The 27,035-nt window shown below is 35.5% G+C and overlaps 1 protein-coding gene across 10 annotated transcripts in view; it reads right to left on the bottom strand.

The window, feature by feature from the left end:
* Nucleotides 1–27,035, bottom strand: part of LOC149799133 (peripheral plasma membrane protein CASK-like) — a 397,425-nt gene that overhangs the window by 92,646 nt on the left and 277,744 nt on the right. For all 10 annotated transcript variants that reach the window (XR_016421088.1, XR_016421089.1, XM_089958206.1 and 7 more), the window contains exon 12: nt 5,126–5,203. Coding sequence is in view for 8 of the 10 variants with exons in the window: in XM_089958206.1 (XP_089814332.1) it covers nt 5,126–5,203 (78 nt within the window). In the remaining 2 variants the exon portion in view is untranslated. The remainder of the gene's footprint in view (nt 1–5,125; nt 5,204–27,035) is intronic.

Genomic DNA, 27,035 nt, shown 5'->3' with positions numbered 1-27,035 from the left:
AAGTGTGAAGGTGGAGATCTCTGTGCTGCAACAGATGGTCTTTCCTGAGACAATGTCTTGGGATGGTCCACCAGCAGATTAAGAATCCTGATGAACCATGACCACGGAGGGTCTATCAAAATGAACTCAGAAGTGGAATTCTTTACTTTGTGTCAATTACCTGTGGGATTATCCTGAGTGGTTGGAAGGCCTAAGTAAACAGATGCTCCCACTTCAGACTGAACATGTCCACTGCCCAGGCTCTCTTGTTAAGGACTGGGGAAACATAAATAGGGAGTATGATGTTCAGGCTTGTGGCAAACAAGTCTACCAATTGAGTCTTCCAAAAGTTGGAACAGGATGTTTGCTACAGACTGGTTTAGAGGACTATCTTTCCATTCATTGGCATACTGTCCACTAAAATATCCCTTCTGTCTGAAATTCCTTCTGGGCTTGCCCTGCAAAGGAGGTTCTTAACCTCGACACAGAGAGAAAGTGCACATCTGCATCTTTGTCTCTTGAGGTACACCACTGATGAAGTGTTGTCAGAAGAAACCAACACCTCTTATGTTGTTCATGCACCCATGAAGGGTCAAGAACACTGCACTCATTTCCTAGTTGTTGATAAGGAAGAAAGATTCTTCCCATGACCAAATACCCTGAACAATCAGTCCTTCTGGCTACAGATCAGTGCCCCACCCTGAATCTGATACATGTAACAACAGATAGGAATGGAGTTATGGGGTGTGCATTGGGTCTCTTGCCAGAAACTGGTTCAGATTAGCAAACCAAATCAGATGACTGTGTAAATCCTGACCAAGAGAACTCTGTACATTCTTGGGGATCCCTATGCTGTTTCCAAAATGGAGAAATTGGAGAGGATGCAATTGCACTCTGCCTAGGGAAGCCAGGTCCACTCTGGAGTCTAAGGTCCCCAGCAAAGAAAGAAAATGACAGGCTGACAACATGGACCTTGCTCTCGGCATTTCCAACAGGAGCAAGATCTCGCCTGTTCTGTCCTGAGGGACAACGACAATTCCGCTGTTTGGGAGGAAATTCATTGCCACATTGGCATTCAGATGGAGTGAGCTCTAGATTTTTCAAAAATTGGGTTAAAAGACCCAACTCAGTTACTCTGGACTAATGGAGAGACATATCTAGTCTGAGTGACTCTAGCTGGCCACTGTGGATCAACCAATCATTGAAATATTGGAGAACTGGGATATATAGTGACCTAAAATGGGTTGCAACTACTCCCATGACCTTATATGGGTTGCAACTACTTCCATGACCCTGGTAAACACTCTTGGTTTGGAGGCTAGGCTGAACAATATGTTGAAATTGGAAGACATCTCCATCCAAGCAAAAAGAAAGAAAGCTAGGGATATGATCACGATCAATGGAGATGTCTTGTCACCAGGTCTTAATGCATTCCCGACTGAAGCTGTGGTCTAAATCTTGAAAGGTTCCTCGTGCTGAAATCTGTTCAGAGAGGAAAGGTTGAAAATCAGAACAAATTTTCTCCCTCTCGTGTGCCAGGAAATTCCATGAGTAGAAGGCCAGAGATTGAAAATTTAACACACTTTCTACTGCACCCCTTTTGAAGAAATGAGTGATCCTCTTTTATTAATCACAACAGATTGAACTGGTGGAAGAATACAGGGGACCTTTATAGCAATGGATAAAACATGGCTTCCAACAAACGATGAAGGGCAATTTGAAACAGAGATCCTTCTTTCAGCAGGCTTCAAGTTGCTGTGACAGCAATATGTTTTTTGGTGCTCTCAAAATAAATATGTTGTGAATTATGTGTCATTTCATTCTTTTACAAGCAGTATGTAACTTTCATTTAATATTTTCGAATTTTTGACATACAGGTTGTGAGATTTGTTTAGTCCTATGACTAGCAATGCAAATGGCAAGTACAAGGTCAAATTTAATCAATGCTATAGTTCTGTCTTGTCTGTAAGCAGATCAATGACATAATGATTATAATACTTGCAATTTCTCAGAAATTAAATCATTCTTCTATTATTTTCATGCATATATGACACCATGCAAAACAGTTTAAATTTGCTAGGCCCTCTGGTAAGCAGGTATCCTAGGCTGTCAGTGCAAAGTGATGGCAAATTCCAACTTTTTAATAGGCAATTGACTCTGACTCTACACACCAGCATTGAACAAAAATGGGGTGGGAAGAGTCAAAGAGAGACTTCGATTACAAAATCATAAAGGATATCATTAGTGCAGTGTACCTCATGTAAGTTTAAAAACCATCTTGCTTTTGAAGCTGACATTTTGATACCTTGGAGTTTCACTGGATTACGAAGTGCAATTTAATTTGAACCATTGAAACATCAACTGACATAATACAGCTTTATATATAACATGCCTTGCTCATCAAACAAAAGAAATTTAGATAACATACTTTAAGCAGTCACTGCTGATATCCTCCAGTGAGTGCAGAAGGTTAAGAAACACATGGCAGCTGACTGCCAAAGACACGTTACTGCTGATTACATGAAATTTATATAAGAACTTTGCTGGGGGCGAAATTAGGTTGGCCATTGTGACCACATGACTGCTGAACTCAGGTGACTGACAGGTTTGACTATATAAAATTCTTTATCATGGCCTTTGACACTGAATCTATTATCACTGATAGTAGGAATCTCAGTGAACTTGTCTCAGACAATGTTACAATACAACCACATCCACATGCAAAGTCTCGTTCAATCTATAAAGTCAAGACCACTGCCATTCAAATCAATATTAGTGCTGTGAATTTGTTAACAGGAATACAATATAAAGTCTTGTGAAAGGTCACTTGCATATTTGCAAAGTTTGTGTATTCATTAGCTCAGTGAAGTAAAATAAATACATGCAATGACCTTGAGTTGAGGTCCATTTAGTCTTGTTTAAAAGCCATTAACATTTTCATTCAGAACCCATTAAATTTTGCAGTAAGTGTTTTTATGAAAGCCCACATGTCAGCTGAACTATACATGTAAGAGGACTAGTGATAAAAAAATTTTCTAGATGGCTACGGTGCGATACTGGAAGTCAAATGAGTACAATTTTCACTGGAATGATCTCAATACTGCTAACAGAGTTTTATGCATATGTATGGAGTTTATGGATTCAATGTTATAAAAATGCAAAGACACCAAACTACAAAAAAAATCCACAGAATATTGGAATGATAAACCCTTCTGAATATCAAGATAAGTGACAAGGTAAAGATGTCCAATGTACATGTAGTGCTTTATTCATAACCCCATGTCAATACAAAAATTCATTCAGAAGTAATCATTTACAGATTACAGTTATGGCAGCCATTTTGGAGATATAAACATCATTTTAAAACAAAAACAACTGTAAGAAAATGGTGCTCTTATAAAATGTAGTAAACAATATTGGTAATGTCATCTGTTATGGAGAAGCACATCCAAGATTTGTCAGTTTTAGTACGTTAAACAGGCTGAATATTTTCATTTGGGACCAACTAAATATAGTGACAAGTGTTTGGTGAAAATCATTGTCAGCATGACCATTTCTTATTGAGGGCTAAGGACTACAAAATTTTAAAGATAGCTACCATTTTATTTAGAACCAACCAGATATCATAAGTCTTTTAGTGAAGCTCTTGCTTATATGAAAATCTGTTCTGAAGATGCAGCTATAACAAGATTTTAAAGATGGCTGCCATGGCAGCCATATTGGAGGTCTGATTAGCACCATTTTCACTTAGGACTGAACCAGATATCATAAGAAGTCTTTTAGTGAAAATCCCATATCACTACCACTCTCCACTAAGGAGAAACAGTTTTAAGAAGACTTTCAAAATGACTACCATAGTGCCTAAATTGAATGTCAGATCAGCAACTTTATAATTCTGGACCAACTGGATATCATAGGAAGTCTTGTAGAGAAAACCCCAAGCTGTTTCTGCCATTTGTTTAGAAGTAGCTTTAACAATATTTTCAAGATGACCACCATGCTGGCCACACTGAATTTCTTATTTACATCATTTTCATATAAGACCAACCTGATATGATAAGAAGTCTTTTGGTGAAAACCCACATGTGGTTATGGTAATCCATTTAAGAGAAGTAGCAATAAAAAGATTTGGCAGCCATGCCAGAGGTATATTTGCCACCATGGTGGCCATATTTGATGTTCAAGGGCATGTCTTTAATACCAACTAGACATCTAAAGAATTACCGGTAGGCTACTGGTAGTTAAAACCTATCTTGATATAACCATCAATTCAGGTAGAGTAGCAATAACATGATTTTCACAATGGAAGCCATGGCGAACATACTGCGTATCAGATTGTCACCGAGGGATCCAATGATTCCATTCTAGTGAAATTCAAGTATTTTTCCAGGAATGTCCAGAGACTGAAAGATACATTTACAAGTCCTCAAATACAAAGAACAAAAGTGAAAATCAAAAGATTGGCAACAGAACAGAGCAAGACCAACAATGAACCAATCATGCCAATATTACAGGAACTGTCTGGCAACAACAGTGGATATCTGAATGCTATTTTCATTTTTAGGTTGTTTTTGTTGTTGTAGGTCTAATACCATTTTCAGCACGATAGGGCTATACATGGCAGCCAGTATATCTGGTAGAGGAAGAACCCATCAAACACTGGGGAAGAATCACTGACTGACAGGAGGCAAGCTTTATCACATACCCATATTGAGACTTGCACCAAGATAGACAGAGGTCCATATTGAGACTTGCGCCAAGATGGACAGAGGTCCATATTGAAACTTGCAGCAAGATGGACATAGGTGAGATATTAGTGATCAGTAAAATTGAGCTTCTTTGACCACCTGGCCAGCCAGGGCCCCAATTTTTAGGATCAAATAGGCATGATAAGAAGATTTGCAGAGAAAACCACATGGTGACAGACAAAAAGTCAATTTACAAATTCTTCTGGAGAATGACTAGCACAGCTAAAAATTAAAGTACAGTCATGCACTCCAAGATTAATGAGAATTGGATATTATTAAAATGAATGATCAAATTCAAAAATTTTAATGTCTTATTAGTAGTTTTATAATTACTGATATACCATAAGCATCATTATTACTGTTATGAGATCATAAGTACTAAAAACATTGTTATCTACCTCTCTAGCCTTGTTCACTGCATCAGCTGGAGGGGGCCTGATGGGACTGATAGACTGTGTGCTGATCTTGTCGTACAACTGAAAATATAAAAAACAGATAGAAATAACAACTTAAGTCTGAGTGGCATTTAAATTAATTCATAAAAAGGCAAATGAAATGAAGAAAATAGCTATTACAATGCTAATTGACACACTAGATGCATGGAAGTGTAATTTCTGCTCTGTTGTTAGTTTTTAATTACTTAGTGATGAAGCAAGGTAACATTGCCAAGATTGTAGCTGTCCTAAATATTGATATAATGTCTAGTAGTGAAACTGCTATCTGACAATATCAATAATTGTCAATCCATGGTTCATACAAGCATTTCATCAGGAAATTCAAAAAATGTATCTTCAGTCAGGTGCCAGATATGAGTACTATATTAGTTAATGAGCCTATATGCCATTGGTAACTGAAGATAAGAGATGCGGCCAAAATATACAAATCATATGTCACATGAAGTCAAGTTACAATGTGGTCAGTCTACCCGTAAGGAGTAGGGCTGTTAAGGAAGACAGAAGGAACTCTTAGTAAGGAATCACAGTAACTCTTCCCTCCCAAAGTTTAGCTCTCTAACAGGAAACTTTCACTAGAGTCGGAAGTCTAAACTGTCACTTAAAATGTATAGTTTCTCTTGCACAACATAGACCCAACCATGATCACTGGTTAACAGGCTCTTTACTAGATACGGTACACTTGTGAAACCATGACACCATGTTCATATTACCCTTGCCTCCACCATGGACTGAAATTTAAAATCTTAATGTATTATTTCTGGTTAAACAGTATTTTTACATTAGTATGCAACAAATGAGTTACAGCTTGCTTTTGTTCAATATTCTTAAAGTTTTTGGTTTAAAGTGAATCACTTCTATATTATCCAACAAAAAAATCGGATTTGCATATGTTTTAGGAAATTTGTGTTTTCCTTTTTGCTATTGGAGTCCAATGATTACGCTCAGATTATTGTTGTTTACCTTTTATTTATTTTGTTCCTGATTATTTCTTAAAAAACAAACAAACAAATCTTAGATCACAGTCATGAAGAGCTGCCAGGCTGTCACTCAGATTTTGCACTGGCAATGACAAGTGCATTTTCAGTATTTGCTAGCAAACATGTGTGCCCAAAGTACATGTAGTAGATTAAGTCAATATATTCTTAGTATTAAACCTAATAACACATCAATTAAATATACAGTGCATAAAACCAATGATTATTATCAAGATCAGCTGTAGCTTAGATAAGTACTGATTTACAACTGACTTTTTTATTCTTTGAAAAGAAGGCTACTGCTTGGATATGGCAACATCAATTTTTCTCAAATTTCAATACATTGCATAATGATGTTTTCCGGTGAAGAAAACTGATGGTGAATAACTGTCTTTTATAACATGACCATTGCAGCATATCTCATACCATCAATATATTGTTTTAACAGCGTAACATCAAATCTGGGTCCATGCTGTTATCAATTGGTGTCCATTATACATTGTGTAACAGCAGATCTGGATCTAAGTTGTAATCAGTTTGTGGCGATTGTGAAAGTAGATCAGGGTGTAAGTTGTTAGTATTTACTGGACATTGTACATTGCATAACAGCATATCTGGATCTATGCTGTTATCAGTTGGTGATCACAATATGTGAAAGTAGATCGGTGTCTATGCCGTTATTAGTTGGTGGGCATTATATATTGTGTGAAAGCAGATCTGGGTCTATGCTTTAATCAGTTGGTGATCATGATACAATATGTTAAAGTAGATCTGGGTCTATGCTGTTAACATTTGGTCAACATCATACATTGGTGAAAGCAGATCTGGGTCTATGCTTTTATCAGTTGGTGGACATTATACACTTTGTGAAAGCAGATCTGGGTCTATGCTGTTAACATTTGGTCGACATTATACACTGTGTGAAAGCAGATCTGGGTCTATGCTGTTAACAGTTGGTGGACATTATACACTGTGTGAAAGCAGATCTGGGTCTATGCTGTTAACATTTGGTCGACATTATACATTGTGTGAAAGCAGATCTGGGTCTATGCTGTTAACATTTGGTGGGCATTATATATTGTGTGAAAGCAGATCTGGGTCTATGCTTTAATCAGTTGGTGATCATGATACAATATGTTAAAGTAGATCTGGGTCTATGCTGTTAACATTTGGTCGACATCATACATTGGTGAAAGCAGATCTGGGTCTATGCTTTTATCAGTTGGTGGACATTATACACTGTGTGAAAGCAGATCTGGGTCTATGCTGTTAACATTTGGTGGACATTATACACTGTGTGAAAGCAGATCTGGGTCTATGCTGATAACAGTTGGTGGACATTAGACACTGTGTGAAAGCAGATCTGGGTTGAGTAGAATGAATGAATACATAAAGCAGCCTAGCCCAAAAATGGGAACAGAAAATCAATATAAATTAGCAATAAATGTTTATATGGCTTAAAAAGCCATTCCTCTTTTATTGCCATTCACTAATTGTATGTCTGGACTGCCATTAGAATTGGAGATCTGCTGATTTATCTTTATCTGCTGTCAATGCTATTTCTACAAGAAAGACTCGGATCTTAACTGAGCTCAAATGCCAAGAGGACTGCTTTTTCTGATGTCTGTAACAGAAGTATGCTTACATCCACTATCAGTGTTGTTTCCTCAATACTGGTGCTGATCTTAATTAGGCTCCCAAGGCAAATGCTTAAACCCAATCTGTGTAGTAGATGCATGCTTGCAATGCTATTTCCACAACAATTATGGCTCTAATCTTGGCTGTTTTATCTGATTTATTAAGCAGGCATATGCTTGCACAGCTATTCCTAACTCAGATCTCAGGATATGAGAGGTGCATATATCAGACATGGTGATAAATGAAAGAACTTGCAAACTGATTGGCTTGGACAGGACAGAGACAATATGCTAACTCTGCACCTCTGCAGTCCTAGGTTTAATCCCCAGTTCCAACATATGCAAAAGTACAGTTGCAGATACATCACTGAAGGTTTTTGCAGCCTCAAAAACCTCCAAAACCACATTTATAATGCTTATATCTGAGCTGTTGAGAGTATACATTATTAAGAATTTATTTTGCTACTTCTGTTAAATAAAGATAAAACGTTAAGTTGGTAGTTTTAAAATCCAAACTGAATGCAATAAATTGGACCACTTAAATGTCTTCACAAAGTTCAGCCTCACCTTTAACTATAAAACATGTCAGTAAATTTGTACCAAGACCTTTCTGTACCTCACAGTCTCAGGTCTGTGTTTTGATGACTGCATAGATTGTTTACTTCACATTCACTTAAATATTCATTCATAATTACAACGTATCAAAATATGTGACACTGATTTCCTGAAAATGCGGAGCCCAAGGCAGTTGCCACGTTCGCCTTGCCCTAAGGCCAATCCTGAAAATAACCACAATCACTGCACATATATTCTATTATTTATTAATAGTACTTGCTAAAATATTGTATGCATTCATCTGAAAACAAAATTATATACCAGCAAAGATATACTTACATTTGAAGCTCACACGTACATGTATTAGCATATGAAATCATTTCTGATTTACTCTTTTTCCCTTAAATACCCTAAATCTGTTTTACTGACGTTTAAACTGCAATTTTGTGAGTGGTCTGCTCTTTTTCGTTTCTTTCAGCTACAATAATTATTTTCTCAAGCTTTAAAATTTGTCTCATTTTAGTTGGAGGATCTTCCATTGCTATTAAGGTGTTAGCATTATTTGTGCTCAGTTATAATATCGACTGTAAAGTTGGTTTTGACTAGGATATGGGGAAATATGAAAAATATATACATGTACGTTGCATGTCTAACAATTAATGAAATAAAAAGAAACCGCTATCTCATCCAGAAACAGAATCGTTACTCAGAGATAAAAGTCAATGGCTTAAATCAAAGACGACATACAGAAAAACCCAGTCGTACCAACTTGAATAGATGACAGCTTGCTGATTGGGATGTAATGACTAACATAGAGGAAAAAAAGAACAAACATCACAAGCTTTTAACATCATTAATTGAATCCCACAAACGTTTCTCACTTGCCTTGGTTTAATAAACAAAGACTTTATTCACCTCCCAGGCAATACGGATTAACTCTGAAGACAAAGCAATGATACGTGCCCACTACCTTAATTTTGGCACTACAATGCCAATTTGCGACATGTACATTTGCCCAGTTTATGCTCTGTACCATCTCTCACTATGTACAAACTGGTAGCTAGACTCCATGTTTTTTTTTCTTCTTTCATTTTGTTCTCTTTTATTTTTTTTTTATCAGAATAATCCTTGCTATTCAAGTGGTCACTGTTACAAATGATTACATAAAGATCAGTGGTATCTGTCTGTTCTCTCGATACGGTCATTCATAGGGATACCAGGTCTTACATGTACATATATGCTTATTAGCAATGAAAAGCCGGGAACCAGGCTAAGTGCTGGAATTATCTACGTGTACTTCAGTCTGGTTTACAAAGAAAATATAAACACTATAAGTATACCTAAAATATTTAAGATGTTGGTAGCCAGTCTATTTTCTGATTTTGGTATTAAAAAAATTTTTTTTTTTTTAGAATGGTGTGAGCAGTCATTGTTATGAGGATTATATAACGGCTGGTGGAGTTTAATACCATTTTTGTGATGCGGTCATTCATAGCAGTAGCAAAATGCATTCTTTGCCAAGACATCATGGTCGCTGGTTGCATTCACCAGGTGGTCACTCACGACAGAGCATTTATATAATAAAATTGATCCATGCATTACAATTAGAGTGGTAATTACAGGTGGTCACTCATAGCAGAGGTCACTCATAACAGGCTTGACTGTAGTTGGAGAAACACCAACGATATTTTGCGAGATCATGAGGTAAAGCAAATTTTTTATACCATGTGAAAAGGCCCCATTACATTTTAGCAATAAGAATCCAGTTGTAAATGTTTAGATAAACAAATGCAAAGCTGGATCATGTCATAAAAGTCACTGACAGGCATGTTTACAGAAATCTTGTAAAAGTGTTTCATGACTGTAAAAAAGCTACTATAATTAAGGTTCCAATACAAGAAATGCTCATGATAAGCATATACATTTAACATTATAAACAATATCCTCGAGTTCAAATATATAGATAACTGTTGAGAAATATCAACTTAAATTACCTAATAGCAGTAAGACTACTGTTTTTTTCAATTTTATCCACTTGTTATTTCTGATGTACAGATAAATTATATTAGATAAGGTTTATGATCTTTACTCAAAGATCATTTTGTGCAGGCAAAAAAAGTTGTTTTCTCAGGACAGGTTTTTCTTTACTAGAAATTGCTTTTGTAACAGCACAAAATATCTGCTATCAAGGCTTTCTTGAAAAAGAAAGGCCAGGGTCTGCATCTTGAGCCCATAGCCAAAGTAAAGTTGTAAAATTAGTGACCTTGAAAAGGGCTTGCTGATCATGTTGAGGAATGAATTTTTTTAACTTCACAATGATTCAATGATATACAAAGACTGGGTTTAAGAAACATGAGCACTTAAAAGATTTCAACATGAATTTTCTATGACTGCGATTTTGACCAGTGTTACATATATCTGATTTCATATATATATATATATATATATATATATATATATATATATATATATATATATATATATATATTAATTTGATTGTTTCTTTGTCAGTTTTAAATTTTTCTTTTTCTTTCATGCTTATGTAATGTAAATTTATTCACTAGAGATGATTCTTTTCAGAAAATTGTTTGACCCTGACTATTAGTTTATAAACAACAGGTGTTTATCTAAATTCTGACCTGGATTCAGAATTAGTAAACAAAGTTCTATTTTATTTTAAAATGATTGGTTGTTGTCCAGGTCATGATGAGACTACGTGGGTTAAGAAGTAAACACTTTTTTATTTTTACTCTGGGGATAAAATCATTGGTCTAATCAAGGCCATATTCTGTGTATGTGATATAAACACGATCATGTGACCCCCCTTTGATTTCGCAACTTGGGGGGAATTTCGAAACTGCATCTTATGATACAATATAATCTTTGTTTTGAGAGAGATTTCTCAGTCTGGGGCTTTTCATACTGATGTCAAGTTAATTTGTTGTAGCCAGATTTGAGCTATAATAATTCTTCAGATCAGCTGGATTTCAAAAGGATTCATTCTTTATTCCCTGGAAATATTTTGAGGAGTGCTCACACAGAAATTATGGAAAGACATTGTTTACAAATTTTTATTTGGATTTCCAACACCGGAGTGCCATTATTTGTATTTCTACAAGGAACTGAAGATAAGCACAGTGCTGACTACAGCATATGTCAATGTCATCCATCTTGGATTTTCCATCAGAACTCGAACTTGAAATTATTAAACATTTATTACTAGGACTTTTGTAATTTAATTCATGGATTATTCTTAGATTATTTTTGGATCTGATTCCTGAAACCATAAGTTCTTCTCCTTTTTTTCATTTTTACAGAATTTTCTAGGAAAATAAATTTGTTAAATTTTAAAAAGCTTGTTGTTTTCACTCTTTCTGTGTTACTGTTTATTTGAGCCTAAACACATAACACCAGAAAGTCAAAAGGGTGAGTGAGCATATTGCAGAATAAATTTTATTAGCTTCATAATGATTTATCCCATATATGAACAAACTCCATTATACATTATAGAGTTCAGAAAATAAAAGCAAATGAAAAACCTTTAACCAAACCCTGTTGTACATTTTTCAACTGTGACCTTGACCTTGACCAGAGGGACAAAGGGCATGCATGTGAGGTCGTTGTTGAAGGAACTGCTAAGATGACAACCCATTAGCAAGTTTATGAGGAATCCTAGCATCCGTTTTTCAGAATCTTAGTCAGTCCATCCAAAATTGACAACATATGCATTAGAAGTAAACAAATTTATATACATACTACATCTTCCTATGACTTCGACAAATTGGTTGACAAATTTGTACATCATAACAAACAAGAGTCCTTCGAAGGGATTGATACTATTTTTGATGAAAGGAATTTCTTTGAATTCATGATAAGACCATTTCTTCCTTTTAATTGCAGAGTGCTAATACAAGACTTTTAAATTAGTTCCTGTGGTGGACATACTGAATGTCAAACAGGCACCATTTTCATTTAGGACCAACAATTTTAGGCATCATAATAAGATTTCTGGTGGAAACCCTAGTTTGATATGACTTTCTGTATTGGAGTAGCAACAATAATACGATTTTCAAGCTGGATGCTGTGGTGGCTATATTTGAAATCAAACTCTTACCATTTCTATTTATTACCAATTAGACATCATAAGAAGACTTTCGGTGAAAGCACAATGTGGATATGACCGGACAGCTTGGAGAAGTAGTGACGAGATTTTCAAGATGGCATTGTGGCAGTCTTGTTGGAATTCAGATTGGTATCATTTTCATTTATGGCTATCTAGACATCATAAGCATTTTAGCGAAAACCACATGCTGATATGACCATTCAGAAAACCACATGCTGATATAACCATTCAGAAAACCCCATGCTGATATAACCATTCAGAAAACCCCATGCTGATATAACCATTCAGAAAACCCCATGCTGATATAACCATTCAGAAAACCCCATGCTAATATAACCATTCAGAAAACCCCATGCTGATATGACCATTCAGAAAACCACATGCTGATATGACCATTCAGAAGAAATAGTGATAACAAGCTTTTCAGGATGACCACTGTGGCAGGCATATTGAATATCTGAATCCAACCATTTAAGGACCAACCAGACATCATTAGAAGTTGTTTTTTTAAAAAAGAACCATGCTGATATGACCATCCATTCTTATTTTCAAGATGGCCACTGTTGTGATAACATCATTGTCATTTTTGACCAATTATACTTCATGATAAGTCTTCTGGTGAAAACCCTATGGCAATATTACTTTTCATTCAGGAAGTTTAGCAATAATAACATTTTCACAGCAGTCATATTGGACAACAGACCAGCCCTTGAACATTTTGGCCAAATAATAACCACAAACACTAGGTTTTCTAAGAAAATATCAACATTTTTCTTATCTCTTCATCTCTGATACCATTTTCACCTATTACCAGCCTAATCAACTGGTTTTTTTTATGTTTAACATTGAGAAACAATATTCCTTGTCCCAGTCTATCATACCTGGCACTACAGTACTATTCTGCCTCCCCATATTCACAGAGAAAATTCCTGTTCAAAAGTGTATCCCATATGTTTTTCATTTCTGGAATTTCACGTTTTATTTTGGAATGTGGAATTTACAGAAACTATTAAGAAAAATTCAGCAAAATCTGGTATGGATGGCATCTTTGGAACTGTCTCTGCTTCATAATAACTCACACCAAGTATGAAAAAATCTACAAGAGGTTTAGGAAATATGAGCAGTTGAAAAAACTAATTAAAACTAATTAAAAACTAAAATGTTCTATGACTGTACCCTCGATCCCAAGTTCAAATGGGTGAGTGTGTGTTTTACAAAATAAACTATCTTAAGGGTTTACAATGATTCATGCCAAGTATAATGAAAATCTATCAGTAGGTTTAGGAAATATATGCAAATGAAAGTTCTATCAAAAGCTTCATTAACTGCTAAAGCAATGGCAAAATTGCTATGCCTCGCTAAATCCCACTACTGTGGGATTAATGTAAGCAAAAGACCAAAATGTGAGCCTCCTAATGTCATGATAAACTAGAGACTAACATTTACCCCATTTGTCTCTACTGGAGCTGATTCAGGTGGTGGTGTACATGAGTCCTTTTGTTTCATTAAATCCTCCTGGACTTTAAGTATCCAAAGTAGTGCACACAGACGGAGCAAAGCCCGATCATGCCGATTGTACAGATAAGATTCCACTGGGTTATAAGAATTGTTAAAACTCATAGCGTAAAATTGTAGAATCTGGCAAAATTGAAAAAGACGAGCCTTATGTTGCCTTTTCTGACACATACATGTAGGCTGATGAAAGAATGTTCCCAGGATTCCAGTGTCGAGGATCAACATGGATCCTAAAGAATTACACACGATTTAAAAATGCAGAATCTTCAGAAAAGTTCAAAATAGCTGATGAAACAATACACGAAAATCCTGCAACATCAAACATTACTGGTTAAACAACTCAAATCACACAAACTGGTTTTTAAGACACCAAAGAAAGTCAATAAGTACAAAACTTCATCGCCTTAAACAATGATTATTTTGAACTGATTCACACAGACCATGTGAAGTTCAAGGTTCTGACGTTCCTCTATGATTGGCTCTGTCCATCTGAGGTTCAATGATTCTGAGGTTCCCACGTAATTCACTCTGTCCATTGGTGGTTCAAGATTTTGACGTTCACCTATATTTTCAAATGAATAAACTAAGGTGTGATTCAAATTAATTTATTGATAAAATGAGATATTCATAATCAACCTCCAAAAGTTGTAACCAAGCCATTATCAAGTTTCAATATAAATGTATGATTCTCTTCACTGCAATTTTTTTCAATGAATATTCATTTAAGGCTTGAGATAAAACAAATAACATATAATACAAATCAAGTTCATTACAAAAAAATATCGCTGTAGTGATCTCCCTTGATTTTTCATAATTATCTCTTTAAACAATATCATTGGATTGGGTTTCTATTCTTTTAAGAGAAAGGTTAATCATCCTCAGATGGGTTTCTTCTGGCATTATATCAACACAGCACTGTAATTACTCTGTCACATATCCCCTTATTATGAAGTTATACACCTGGCCTATCAACACAGCACTGTAATTACTCTGTCACACATCCTTTTATTATGAAGCCAAACACCTGGTTTATAAACACAGCACTGTAATTGCTCTGACACACGTCCTTTTATTATGAAGCCATACACCTGGTCTTGACATTGGCAGTAGCTTGAAACTGAAAATCAATTCTGTAAAACAAAATGTTGATTCTGATGCAGCTTTCAAGATTTTCCACAATTCTCAACACAAATGGAAGTTTTCTGTTATATCTAGCATTCTTGCACAGTCTACTTGTCGATCCCCTGACTGATCATTTAAGTAACTTATTTTAAATTCAGTGAGTCATGCACTAATGATGAAAAATCTGTTGTTGGGTTTCTTAACTCTTTGACCGAGAGAGAAATACATAAATTTCCCTTAAAATGGTCAGTGAAAACAGACTGTGCTGCTAAGATTATACTACAAAAATCAATGAACCCAATCTAGCTTTGCTCTTTCCTGTTAAAGACCAATCTCTAGTCTCTGCAAGTACGTAAGCTAATACATGGGGCTATAGCAGATGTTCAAATTTGACAAGACTCATAGATTATTTTTATATAAGGGCTTAACATCTTCTATATACAAACTTTTAAAGAAAGAATTTATTTATATGCAGTTCAGTGTGAAATGTTTGATTGACAGCTGTATCATACAGCAACTGCATCTATTGTATTGCTAGATAACTGTGACGTAGGGAACTTGCTAATAAATGAACAAGTCTTGATACTGAATTTAAAGGAAAAAATTTCTCTCCTTCTCTCTGTCTGGCAAACAGCTGCAATTTAGCTATTCCACTGAAATGAAATTTAAACTAATACAATCTACACTTTTAGGTGGCAGAATAGCTCGAAGCAAGATAATGTTTCTCATTAAGCAAATGAAATTCTAACTAATAAATAAAATTTGTCTTTGTCTATACACAAAATTTGTCTATGTCACTGAAAAATATACTGAAATTAGAAGGAAGAAAATTACCAATACACACAAAATGCACTGCTTGGACAAATACTGACATCTTGAATGATACACATGGACTGCTTGGACAGATACTGACATCTTGACCAACACACAGGTGTGTGTGATTTAGATATTTAACACAGCTTTAAAGAAATTTCAGTCATATCACTACCACGTCTGCATTGTGACACTTTATTATGGGGCATCATGTCGCAGACATGTGGCATCTTGTCCCACCCAGACACATGATCCTAACGCTAGCCTCTTAATGCTTGCCAAGTGTGGCAGCTGTTAGTACCATTTTTATATGTTTTTGGTATGACTTGGCTGGGGTTCGAACCCACAACCTCCCACATCCTCCTATATGTGAATATACATGAAGTGCACTGCTTGGTCAGATACTGAGATCTTGAACAATACACATAAACACCAATACACATAAGCTGTACTGCTTGGACTGATACTGACAGCTTGACCAATACACATAAACTGTACTGTTTGGGCTCAGATACTGACAGCTTGACCGATACACATCAAGTGTACTGCTCGGACAGATACTGACATCCTGACGAATACACATAAACTGCACTGTATGGGTATATAATGACATCTTATCATACACATAAAAATGTTAACTATGTTGTTGTTGTTGTTGTAGGGTTTGACACCATTTTTCAGCACACGATAGGCTATACATGGTGGTCAGTATTAATGGAGGAGGAAGAACCTGGGAAAACCCCGGAAAGAACCACCGACCCACGAGAAGCTACTGGCAAGCTTTCTCACATACCCACATTAGCCGAATCCAAGCCTCAAACCCATGCAGACAGGTGAGATGGCAGTGATCCGTAACAGAGAGCGCTTTAGACCACTTGGCCACTCGGGGCCCCGGTCAACTATGTTAACATCCTTGAAAATGAATTGACTAGAGAAATATCTCCTTACATTTAACATACAAGTCATGACAAGTTTAAGGAAAACTGTAACAACTCTCTAAGAGTAGCTTCTACAACTGAAAACTAATTTATATCAAGTAACATAAAATCCATAAAAGCCAGTGCAAAGAGAGCTGATTTAATTCTTCCAATGTTACTTGTTATACAAATGGGCATTCTTCCAACATGAGCATGCTATCATCAAAGAATTTATTCTATGTTATGTTCTGCTGATGTCTTATGTGTTTACAATTAACTCTTGGCATTTGTTCTTTAGCCAAGCTTATGCAATTAGTAAAGTACAGGAAGGTCAACCAGACTTCTAATGATTCATCATTAATCATCTGCTTTTTCAATTTACAACTCCAAACTGTTGCTTAGCTCTTGATAAAAGTAAAAAAGTACAAATTCTCAAGGACATCAGAAAGATACGAATGATGTATAGGAATCCATGTTCAGTATATGATTACAGCCTCTCTTCAAACGATAGGGCCCTTAAATGACTACAATGAAGGGCACAAGACAGCAACTTTGTATTTAAACTCTGTCTGTCAATTTACAAAATACAGAAAAGAAATAGAAATTAGCCATATCCACCTTAGTTGCCCATAAATTACAAAGATGTTCACAAACAATCAAAAGATAGTAAAGGATGTTACAGTTAATTCTTACACAATTTTACCATGAATCTGGAATCAAAGACAAAAAGTTTTTCAAGTTTTTCTTTTGCAAAGATCTACAGTTACAAGTCAACACAGTTCAGCTTAACAGGAAGAGAAAAAAATATACTCAGTATGGCAGTTATTTCTAGCTACCAATATACTGTCAAATCTGACAAAATATTATGACAGAAAATGTTGCGAGATGAATCTAGACATCATTAAACTTGAAGCTTGACTCGGAGATTGAGTTTAAACCATCAGCCAGTACGAAAAGAAATTTTAAAAGCAATACTTTAACAAATGGATGAGGTTTTTCAACATGATAGAGTAAAAGCTAAGCAACAGTGATGGGTAACTTACTGAAGCTATTATAATCATATTTCAACCAGTGTTGGTGATGTTTTGAGCAATAATGTACAAGACATGGGAGTTAATTCAGGTGTCATAAATAATAAACAGAATGACTACTAGCATGATCACAATGAAAATTTCCTGAACTACCAGTAATGTGTCTTAACATCATAGCTTATCTTGTTACCAGTTTATTGTTAATACATTTTCATCCACTTTGAAACCAAATGTTGTTGTTGTTGTTGTTGTAGGGTTTAACACCATTTTTCAGCACAAGATAGGCTATACATGGCAGCCAGTATTAACGGTGGAGGAAGAACCCAGTAAAACCCCGGAAAGAACCACCAACACACGAGATGAAACCAAATGTAGTTTATATAATGAAAATAAGGGAAGCAGACCTAATGATGCATTTGTAATCTAATAAATCAAAAAGTACAAGAAAAAAAGTCAAAATTTGCTGATTGATGCAGCTGTTCAAATTTTGCCTACTCTCAATCTGTATTAAGGGGAATTCATTATAATAGGAGACATCATTATATTTATATTGATAATAATTACTGCTCATGATGTACATGTAACTGAATTCTTAAGATAAAAGTCTTTATGATCATAAATGGTAATGCACTGAAAGTGTTAGTCAAAACTGCCAAGTTTATTTCTCTCAGATACAATGGCATACACATACAAAGCTCTTATAATTTATTCTGACCCAGAAAAGTACCAGCCATGCAATAGCATCAGATCACTGGTACTATTGATATTAAAATGGTGGCACAGTAACACACTTAAAGCTTTTAGTAGTGGGATAAATACACTTTGAAAGGTATGGTACAACATCCAACCCTTGCATTTTCATGGTGTATATACTGTATTCAATGTAATATCTACATGTGCTCTATTAAGTGAACAAACCTTCTTTGATCAACATGTTTAAAAATTTCCTTACTGCATCCATTTTTTTAAAAAAATGATGTTATGCATCACATAGTTGATAGAGCCACTGAAACTTCCATGAAAAAAATGATTTCATTTTAACTTTACCTCTTTCTGACCAATCTGGTGGCCTATTTTGTTAGAGCATCTGCCTCGAATGTGGGAGATTTCGGGTTCTAACAACATCCGAGTCATACGAAAAACTTAAATGGTACCAGCAGACACCAAACTAGGTGCTCAGCACTAAGAGGTTAGTGTTAGGACTGGTTGGCTTCAGGATAATGTGACTGGGTGGGACATGATGCTACGTGTTTGCAGCATGATGTCCCCCCCTCCAGTGCTAGACATCACTGTATTCTGCCACACTGCAAACATCATAGTAATATGACTAGAAAATTGTTAAAGCTAGGTTAAAAATCCAAATCACACAGACACACAGCTTACCCTCTGCTTGCTTACCACTTATTTAATGAGTCAAATCAAATATCAAAAACCAGTCTTATATATGTTTTACACTGTGAAACCATAATGGGGGAGACACACACAACTAACTCTCTGCTTTGTTACACCGAGTCAAATCCAATCTCAAAAACAAATCTTATATATGTTTTATGCTGTGAAACCATTATACTGGGAGAGACACACACAACTTACCCTCTGCTTCCATACCACTTATTAAATGAGTCAAATCAAATCTCAAGAACAATATATATGCTTTTTACTGTGAAACCATAATATGAGACAATACACCTCTCAAGTGGAGAACTCTCTCCCAAGAAAGACAACTGGAACAAACCCTTCTAGTATGTACATACACATGATATGATCCAACCTCACAATAATTACCCAAATAGTAATTTCTAAAGTACACAATGTGGGCATAATGTTGAACATGGCACAGCATAAATGTAGACCCTTGCATTTATCAAGGACATGCCTGGAAGACTTTGTCACTATGTCGGGAGCCATGCATGGTGGCTTGTTTGTTATGGTGTTGGACTCATAACCAGAATGCTGGTTTGATTCCAACCAATCAGCTCAGATTGGCCACAGCACTGTTGTGTGTCCTTGGCCAAGGGGGTTCTCTCAGCTCAATATAATCTTACTGTGTTGCTGTGTTATAAAATGAAATAAATAAAAATATACATGATGAAAAAATGCAGATAATCATCATATATACATTTGTAAACTTGATATTGCCTGAAACAGTGGATTTGCAAAATACACAGCCATGATATTTTTTTTAATGATTGTGGGGTCAAAAGAGCAGTAGGGATAATCAAATTACATAAAAGCATGAATTACATGGAAATATAGTAAGTTATTAAGTCGCTGATTGTATGGAATATGCACACATTCATGATTTGAAATCATGCTAATTACATTCCATTAACTGATTAACTCATATGTTCTTCTTACCAGTGTTATGAAAACATCAGCATGGTAGGGTCCCTTGGTTCAAATTATCACATTGAAGAAAAAAATACTCATATAAAAGGTCTCATTGTGTGAGAAGCTGATCTCAAGGAATGAGACTGTGAGATGATCCAAATTTCTGTTAAAAATTTTTTTCTTACACTGAGATATTACAGGTGCAAGCAGCTACTATATTATCTGGGGATTGTTTTCACTCCTTACAGGTTTGCTCTCTTGGTGACCTCTATCCATCATGTAACTCTCAAGAGAGGAAGGGTGAGGCAATGCTGAAAATGGATGAGGCTTAATGGTACTTAATCATTATTTCCTAGGGAATCAAATTTAGTCAATGAAGATATTCTGGAAACATTATCTGAAGTAATTTAGATACATTACCCCAAAACTTGGGTGATGACAAAATTTTAAAGGAGAAAAAGAAGGAATGTGTGGAGAATGGCAGAAACACTTCAGATAATAAAACTATGACACATGCATACATAAATATGTTGACTTTAATTTTGTTGGCCCACATTTAAGATGAAGCCCAGTTTTAATTTGAAGCAAGACAGAGCGGTCATTTTTCATCAGAGTTGTCATCAACAGTTTGTTAATGTTTTGGTTCAAGCTTTTTGTTTGCATCATTTCACAGAATCTCATCATAGTTGGCGTGAGTCATTATGAAACAAGGACAATTTATTGTATGGTGTGCTCATTTACCCTCCTTTTAACTTAGGGTCAACACAACATTTGTGTTAAAATATGGCTTAATATTTATCCATCTTCATATATTTCATAACCCTTTGAAATATTCTCATCATATCTTTCATTAATAAGTAAAAAACAATGACAATTTATTGCTTGACATGCTTCCTTGCTTCTGTGTCCTTGTTGTCAAGGTCACAGTCAAAGTCAAAGTACTTTTGTTAAAAGTTTCAGTTCAAGTTTTTCATATGCTAAACTCCTTTAATGGATTTTGTTTTATTTGGAATGAATCATTATGAAGCCATTTTGAACCACATGATGTGCCCTTTGACCTTGGTCAGTCAAGAAAAGTTGCAATAAGGTTTTGGGTTGTTGTTTTATTTGCTATAATTCCAAGGTCTCTTGATGGAGTTGCTTCACACTTTAAAATAAGTAGTTAAGTCAAATACATTCTGTGAAATGCTCACTCAACCTTTAGAACTTGAGGTCAAGGTCTCACAATTTACAGTAATGTGTTTGTCATGTTTACCCCGACCCAGAGTAGCCCAGTTGAAACATGTATAATCAAAGTAATTCTGACAAGCCATTGTTTGATGTTAAACATTGCCGAAGGCTAGCACTAATCCGTTATGTAAGATTGCCATAGCTAGAAGTGGAGAGCCGGACCTCGGAGTTGCGAAGTCACAGATAGCCAGTTATCACCTAGGTGTGGAAATGTTTATCCAAGATCAAAAGAAGTTGCCTGAAGAAGTTGGAGTGTCTTAACTTCTTTTCCCTGCAAACAGACAGACAGGTTGAACTGGCCGCTAAGACGACTGGACAGGGTCACAACGCCACCCAATCAGAATCAAGATAGGGGAGAGACCCTGATTTGGGTAGAATGATACCTCCGCGTCTTCCGGCAAGAATTAGTTCGCTGAGAGAAATTACCCAGAGGAGAGGTTAGCGTAACTCCGAATAGCCATTCGTTATTGGCGGGAAAATCTTAGAGCAGGAAATTCTAAGTAGAGAGCTTCAAATAAGGTCAGTGGGATATTTGTTTGGTCTTTGTGGAATGCGACTGCATTTTAATTGTAGGTCGTATGTATACTTTATTATTCCTAGAATTGTAGTACGAATAATTACTTTGTTTTGTTAATATGTTTGCATATTTTGAAGAAATGAGTTGATATTTGTAAAGAATTATATAGCTTACTAGCCGTCGTAAGAGTTAATATTGTACTTTGCTATGTGGGTATTTTATAATAGACTAACACATGTGTTCATATGATTATAGATTTTGCCATTGTTGAATATTTGTGTAATGTATAGACATGCGTCTGATTTTTGTCAGATTGTAGTACGATGAGATTAAATATATATGTGTATATACTGATGTGATGCAATGTATTGATGTCTGTATAACAATTCGCTGATACCATGTTATTATGCCATTGTTTACCCTGCAAGAAGTGTGTGGGAATTTTGATGTGTATGCATGTGTGACCGAAACCGTGATAGCTTATCTGATGATTAATTGTCTATATAGTGTGAGGTGAGATTCGATAAAACATATGTTAACGCCTTGTGGTTTTTCACAGGAAGCTTTGAGGGACAGACCAGTTACAGTTTGGTCCCGTAGTCTCAGATAGAGAGACGGAGGAAAAGAGAAGAAAGGAGAGAACTCAGGACAAGTTGAAGTCTAGGAGCGAATTGGAGGAGGAGATAGTAGAGACGGAGGAAAGGAGAAGGAAGGAGAGAAGTCAAGAGAAGTTGGAGTCTGGGAGCGAAATTGGAGGAGGAGATAGTAGAGAGGGAAACGGAGTCGAAGGAGGAGTTAGAGGAATGGAAAGAAGGAAGGAATTAGCGGGAAAGAAAGAGATGAGTAGATGCAAGGACAGTGGAAAAATCGAACTCACACTGTAAATCACGGGATGAATTAGGCTGTCACTTGGTCGAGGGAAAGACAAGTGATTGGAAGTTATCATTTTAATTTATCGAATTTATTAAATTGTTATTGATTGAATTTTCATCTTCGTGTTCTCTACAATTTAGCCATTGGCATTGCTGAGGGGGGGGCTCAGGGCTGTAAATCTACCTCGTCACTAATTTAACTTTCTAACCTCATGAGCCAGGGTGGAACTTTTATCATAATTTAATTAAATTATATTGGAAGAACCCCACCCCAATGCGTGCAAATGTCACAGTGTTGATCATGGGAATGACAAGCTGGTCCTTGTCTTGTTCTAACATCATTTATTGTTCTCAGCATAATGTACACCCAAGTAAGTTTCATACATGTACGTGTATGTGGAAAAGATTTTATCAATTTGTGTAGATGTTGACAAAAGAAAACAACAATAGTAAAAGTGAAGACCTAGGAAACCAGCTGAGAACACTGCATTTAAACACACTAAGTAACTCTGTCAAATTCATTTACGATTTTTTTAATGTTGCTTGCCTCCATCTATTGTTAGTCTATTTAGAAGTAAGTGTCTTTTTGTATGTATATTATATCAACCAATCTCAAGTTCTGAATCTGAGAATCACTGTGATTAATGAATTCAGTGCATCCTCTGGAACAAACATGGTTTAGTGTTATTATGTTAAATCATTAACAGTTGCAAAGTCAGGAGGAAATTACTTGTTTCTACGTATCATTTAATAATAGAATCCCCAGAGGGAAAAAAATACTATATCCCCCTCCCTCCCTTTCAGGCTACTACAATTTAATTTTCTGTTACTTAGCCTAAAGTTATATACAGCAGCCAGCTTTAAAATCATTTACAGTTTCTGCTTGGAATAAGCCAAAATCTATCAGTTTCCCTGCAAAACCAATCTGCATATCATTTAACTGGGTAATTCCGTCTACAGCCAGTGCATATCTTAGATGTACAACAAGTCAAACACTGATCAGCAATTCATGTGCTCAATCATGTTGCAGTTTGTCTGCTTAGCTGATGTTAATCCTCACCCCCCTACATTCATCAGGCCTAAATCTGAAATCAGCATCACTTCTTTCGAGGAAGTCTACAAGAAATATCTTCTGCATCAAAGAATCAGCTTCTTAAACTGATTGACCAGAGTAATTCTTTCCACTGTAGACACTGTAGTATATACAGTCTATTTTGTTAGCAATCTCCAAAAGAAATAAGTTTCAAGACATTTAAGGTTTGGTATAGGACTCTGAAGAGGATAAAATAGTTTAATTCCTAATTGGTCCGAAGGAGATTGATCTTTGAGAAACACACTAGCGTAGGACACATCAGTCTTGAACAGCTTGACATGTTAACATTGTCAAAAGCATTAAATCTGCTGCAGATCTAATAGTATTTGTAATGCCAAGGTAATTACATTTGCTTTTCAAATTACTTAAATAAAAGCCCAATCCAATTTAGAATAAAGGTGATATTCTTATTTGACAGTATGATCATCATTACTGATATTTATGTAATTTTTGAAGAACCAGTTGGAGTGGATTTGAACAAAGTGTGATTTATGGTCAAAGCATTAACAGTATCATAACAGAGCCAATTGACTCTCAGTTGGGCACATCTTATCCATACAGATTTATTTTGATAAACCAATGACCTGTCTGATCAATCAGCAATATATAAATGTTTCACAACTTATTTATTTTACAAGTATAATTTGAAATGGATACAGAAGTTTTTCCAATGATGGTACTAACACAATTTGGATATATAACATGTCCAATTACAAACATTTTTACCTTACATTTTGTGTTAAATTTTCATGGCATTTTTCACAACTTGCTTAAACGTACTGTGTCAACCACTAATTCTTTTTATTGGAATAACAATTCTATAACAGCTAACTAGTGTACTTAGTGGGCTTAAGACATTTCTCAGATCTGAGAAGTCATCCAATTACAGCAGCAGGGTTTTGTAGCCAAATGATAAGTGGAAAATTATGACATTAAAGTGGTATGGTGCAAGTGGTTATTTGTCATTGATAACAACAGTGTCTGAGTTAGAATCCCCATCAAACTCTAAAATCTTAAAATCAATTAAATAGTGATGTATGATTATATCTTGCACACTTTAATAAGACTAGGTTTTGGCACATTATAAATTTATCATCAGGTCATTGTCATGATTAAAGGGACACAATAATGTTATGCCTAAATTAAATTACCATCCACTTCTGATAGCAAGTTATATCCCTTTAGATCCATCATGCTACCATACAACTTGCTCAAACAGCAGCTGTAAAAAACAAAACAAAACAAACCAAAATTGTTCTGGTTCTTGTGATACAATCCTGAGTCACAAGGTGTACAATGTATTTGACAACTTTGTAGCAATTAGCACAATATCCACCATTTTATTTCAAGTCATCTCACAGTATTGGAACCGATGCATCAGAAATTTCGGAATCCTAGTAGATCTGTGTAACTTCTGCTAAAAGCAATCTGAAGGTTGAAATGACAAATGTTGTCAAAAACTTAATGGACACACAACAGACAAGGTCAACAAACTGGTAGGCATACAAAAATTAACAATAAAAGTACACTTTGCACAGCTCCAATTCAATGAATCCAGGATGAAATGTTTATTCCTTACAAACTGTAAATTACCTTTTGTGACCTGCAAAAACCCCCACAATAACTTAAAAAAACAAACCCCATATACAATCCCAATAAAAAGCAGGAGTAACTGGTGTAATGCTGTACATAATAAAATCCATAAATCAGATATTAATTGATTTTATAAACTTCATTAAAGATTTCCCAAATTGATAAAAAACAATGATCAACACATCTTTCACAACACAATCATACCATTAATACTCACTTATAAGTCAATGCAAACTACAAAACAACACAGATCCTGACTTGCCATAGCATAATGTGACTGCATATTGGAGTATATGTTGTTTGTTTTGTTGATTTCTTCCAACAAACTGCACAGACCCAGATCTGCTGGTGCATTATGTGCTGGCAGTTCTGGGTCTGATCAGTTTGCTGATAGATTTATCTAATAAGTGGTATATATGGTACATTTTAATCAATTAGTCTGACCTGAAAAACTATGCTGATTGGTAATGAATTTCCAGGTACTGCAATAATGTTTACATTTGATTTCTTCTACTTTGCCTATTTAAACCAATTTATGATTTATGATAAAAGTCTCCATTTCATAAAACAAGATGAAGAAAAAAAATCTCCTGCTAACTGAGAAGACCACCCTCCAATTTACTACAATTGAAGTTCTGCGTCATTTATACAACAGTAAACTCAGCCTGTGAAATAAGACTACTTTAACATGTGCACTGATTTAACAATGGTCTGATCAATGGTGTAAATAATTCAAAGGGTAAAAATAGTTTTTTTAATTAATCAAAATAACAACAGCCATTACTAGGATACTGATTGGCTTTGTTATAAATAATACAGAAATTCTGGTTGGAAATCTTTGAGTATATTTTGCATATACTGTATTAGCATGGATGAGGATTCAGATCAAAGACTCCATAGAAAAAAAAAAGATCAATTTTTTTATTCTTCTAGAGGAGTTGTATTATTGGCATGTACAAGTTAAGTGTAAATTCAGTAAAATGCCTCATCCAGACAGTGGGCAAGTGTTCTCAATCAATTCATTATAAGATGGAGGAATGCCCATCACATCTTTATGTCTGCTGCATTAATCATGAACCAGTATTCATCCAAGAGAAATCAACCAAGACTTGTTGGAATGACAAAAGTAATTGATACATCAGCCATATCTCATACATCAATTTATTATTTCTGATCTACCATGATGGAACAGAACTGGAGACCAATAAAGCAGTTCTGAAAAACATATTTTGATAACAATGCAATTCTTCTTGTAGGCAACTGTATCACGCCTGTCCCGAAGGAGTTACAGTTCAATCAATAAAAGAAAAGCATGTAAAGTGAGGTAACTCAAGAACCACTCCCAAACAAGACTCATACATACTAAAATGCAGACATTATGAGCCCTATCTTTATGACCCCTACGTATGGACATTATGACACTATGAATAAAGACAATGACCCCATCAATGCAGACAGACATTATGACCTCTAATAATGCAGACATTATGCCCTCGATGAATACAGACATTATGTGGAGAAAAAAAAAAC

Source organism: Sinohyriopsis cumingii, chromosome 5 (genome assembly GCF_028554795.1).
Source record: "Sinohyriopsis cumingii isolate HCF-2022 chromosome 5, ASM2855479v2, whole genome shotgun sequence".
NCBI lineage: Eukaryota > Metazoa > Mollusca > Bivalvia > Unionida > Unionidae > Sinohyriopsis > Sinohyriopsis cumingii.
Note: the sequence above shows the minus strand (reverse complement) of the source record. Positions and strands in the feature narration are given on the sequence as shown.